Source organism: Aplysia californica, unplaced genomic scaffold, assembly GCF_000002075.1.
Source record: "Aplysia californica isolate F4 #8 unplaced genomic scaffold, AplCal3.0 scaffold00217, whole genome shotgun sequence".
NCBI classification, from domain to species: domain Eukaryota; kingdom Metazoa; phylum Mollusca; class Gastropoda; order Aplysiida; family Aplysiidae; genus Aplysia; species Aplysia californica.
Genome location: NW_004797487.1, coordinates 63,923 through 66,559, shown reverse-complemented (window position 1 = coordinate 66,559; position 2,637 = coordinate 63,923). Strand labels below are relative to the sequence as shown.

The 2,637-nt window shown below is 42.9% G+C and overlaps 1 protein-coding gene across 1 annotated transcript in view; it reads right to left on the bottom strand.

Annotated features, from left to right (window-relative positions):
* The window catches only part of LOC101862653 (alkaline phosphatase, tissue-nonspecific isozyme), a 26,195-nt gene that overhangs the window by 5,121 nt on the left and 18,437 nt on the right, over window positions 1-2,637 (bottom strand). Inside the window, exons 8-9 of the mRNA XM_035970076.1 lie at window positions 2,404-2,538; window positions 118-309 (exon numbers count right to left, since the gene is read on the bottom strand). Of these exons, the coding sequence (XP_035825969.1) occupies window positions 118-309; window positions 2,404-2,538 (327 nt within the window). The remainder of the gene's footprint in view (window positions 1-117; window positions 310-2,403; window positions 2,539-2,637) is intronic.

Sequence of the window (2,637 nt, the reverse complement as noted above, 5' to 3'; positions counted from 1 at the left end):
CCCCCTCTCCCCCCTCTCTCCCCATCTCCTCCTTTCCCTCCCTCCCCCTCTCTCCCTCCTCCTCTCCCTCTTTCTCTCTCTCTCCCTCTCCCTCCCTCTCCAACAACAGCTCCTCACCCAGGATAGAAGTCCCTCGTTGTGCGTAACCAGCAATGCTCATGGTGTGCGAGTGGTCTGCAGTGACCACGATCAGAGTGTCCTCCTTGTTGGTCAGTGCTGTGGCCACATCCACCGCGTCAGCCATGGCGAGCACCTCGTGGAGAGCCTTAGAGGCCTTCGAGTCGTGGTGGGCTGTGTCGATATTGCCACCTGAGGAGGGACAGTTTGTTTGTTTGATTGGTTGGTTGGTTGTTTGGTATTTAGGTTGGATGGTAGGTTGGTTGATTGTTTGTTTGTTTTTTGTTTTTTTTTGGTCTGTTTGCTTGATTGTTTGTTTGGCTGTTTGGTTGTTACTTTTGTTTGTTGGTTTGTATGTTTGTTGTCTATTTGATTGATTGATAGATTGATTGATTGATTGATTGACTGACTGATTGATTGATTGATTGATTGATTGATTGATTGATTGATTGGTTGGTTGATTGGTTGGTTGATTGATTGATCGATTGATTGATTGATTGATTGATTGATTGATTGATTGATTGATTGATTGATTGATTGGTTGATTGGTTGATTGATTGATATACTTTCAGACGTGTTACAATAATTAAGGTCGCGGGTTCGAATCCCGTTAGGGGACAGACATTGTGTCCTTTCGAAAGATAATGTTACATGAATTGTCCTTACTTCACTCAGGTGGGAATAGGAACCAGGCTATAGACAGCTCAATATCTTGTCAGTTTGTAGTTGTTTCTATAATTCTTAATCCCCGCTTGCACTGTATGCTTCCCGGAAGCCGAAGCAATTTCTGAGTGTTATAAAGTCTGCTGGGGTAAAAACATCGTATAAATTGTAAATCGCTTAGGGCTTGCTGTTGAAAAGGATTGTGCGTGGTACAAATGCTATTTACTATTCATTATTAGTTGTTTCTTCGTCTCTTTTGAAGGTTGTGTTTTAACTAAGGGGTTTTGCGTCCTTATCGACCCAATTTAGATTATTTGGGAGGAGGGTTTCGACCTTACTTTCAGGGCCAACCAATGCTGAGAGGTATATAACGCCCCAGCGGAATGATTATAAAAAATTTCCGCAAACAAAAATCGATCTCATGTTTTCTGAGTGTGACGTCGAAGCGCCTAATACCCAGGGCCATTTATCACGATGGGTTCGGTTTGGTTCGGTTTTGCAGGCGGAGCTAGCCAGATTTAGGGTGAAAAGCGACCATGTGGCACAAACCGAACGAAGCAGACGGTGACCATCAAAAACAAACGCGTTTGTTTTCAAGGTCAGTAAAATTTGATTATTTTCCTGAAAGCTTGGCTGTGTAAGCAGCAGATTGATTAGGGGAGAGGACGTTTTGTTTTCTGAATAGACCATTTCTCAAGGAACAGAAGGTATATATTATGTACGTATTCTGTAATGCCATTATTCTGATCAGCAGATGGAGCATTCTCCATGTGTGGACATCTGACTGAAAACTTAACCTAGGGCATAATCGACACACTCAAGGTACAAACACGCACACACACACACACACACACACACACACACACACACACACACACACACACACACACACACACATACACACACACACACACACACACACATATGTATATATATATATATATATATATATATATATATATATATATATATATATATATATATATATATATATATACACGCACACGCACGTATACGCACAATGCAGATTAAAGATAGAGAAGTGGCAAAGATCCAATATTATAATATATGAATTGTTAAGACTGATAGGCGACCACAAAATACAGTAAGTGTTCGTAAACAATGAAGCCAAAAGATGAGGTAGATTTCTGTAGCAGACACCACTAATATTACCATCACCATCACCATCAAAACCAGGTCCACTGTTTCACTAGCCCTCAAGGCGTCGGCATCCTAGTGTCAAGCTACCAGACTCGTCGTGAGATCGCAGTTTCGGGGGTTCGAGCCTCAGCTCGGTCCGACGTTGTGTCCTTTGGAAAGGCACTTCACACGAACTTCCCATTACTCTGGCTTGATCCTTTCGGAGAAGGACGTTAGACTCGAAGGTCATGCCTCTTAAATAGCCTTATGGTTTAGTTTTAGTAAGAGTTTTACGGGACTTGCAACACAATTAGGGTCATATAAATACAACAAGATGGAAGAGCGATGAGGACGATAGAAGTTTGATAGGAATAAAGGAGCAGACCACACCAGAGCACCCGCCAATCACCTACACCTCACAGTGTTATCAGAAGGGGGGGGGGCTGGAACCTATACCATTTCCTCATGTTCACCAGCACTCACCTTCGACCAGGAGAAAGAATCCCTTCTCGTTCTTCTGCAGTACCCGGATAGCTGTCTCCGTCATTTCAGCCAGGGACGGTTCTTTGTCTACATCTCGGTCCATCTCGTAAGCCATGTGGGAATCAGCGAACAGACCTACATGAGACGCGTTCATAAGATAAGATAAGATAAGATAAGATACATCTTTATTGTCCAGATCCTGGCACATTGGTTTGGTGTTCCACCACGAGTACA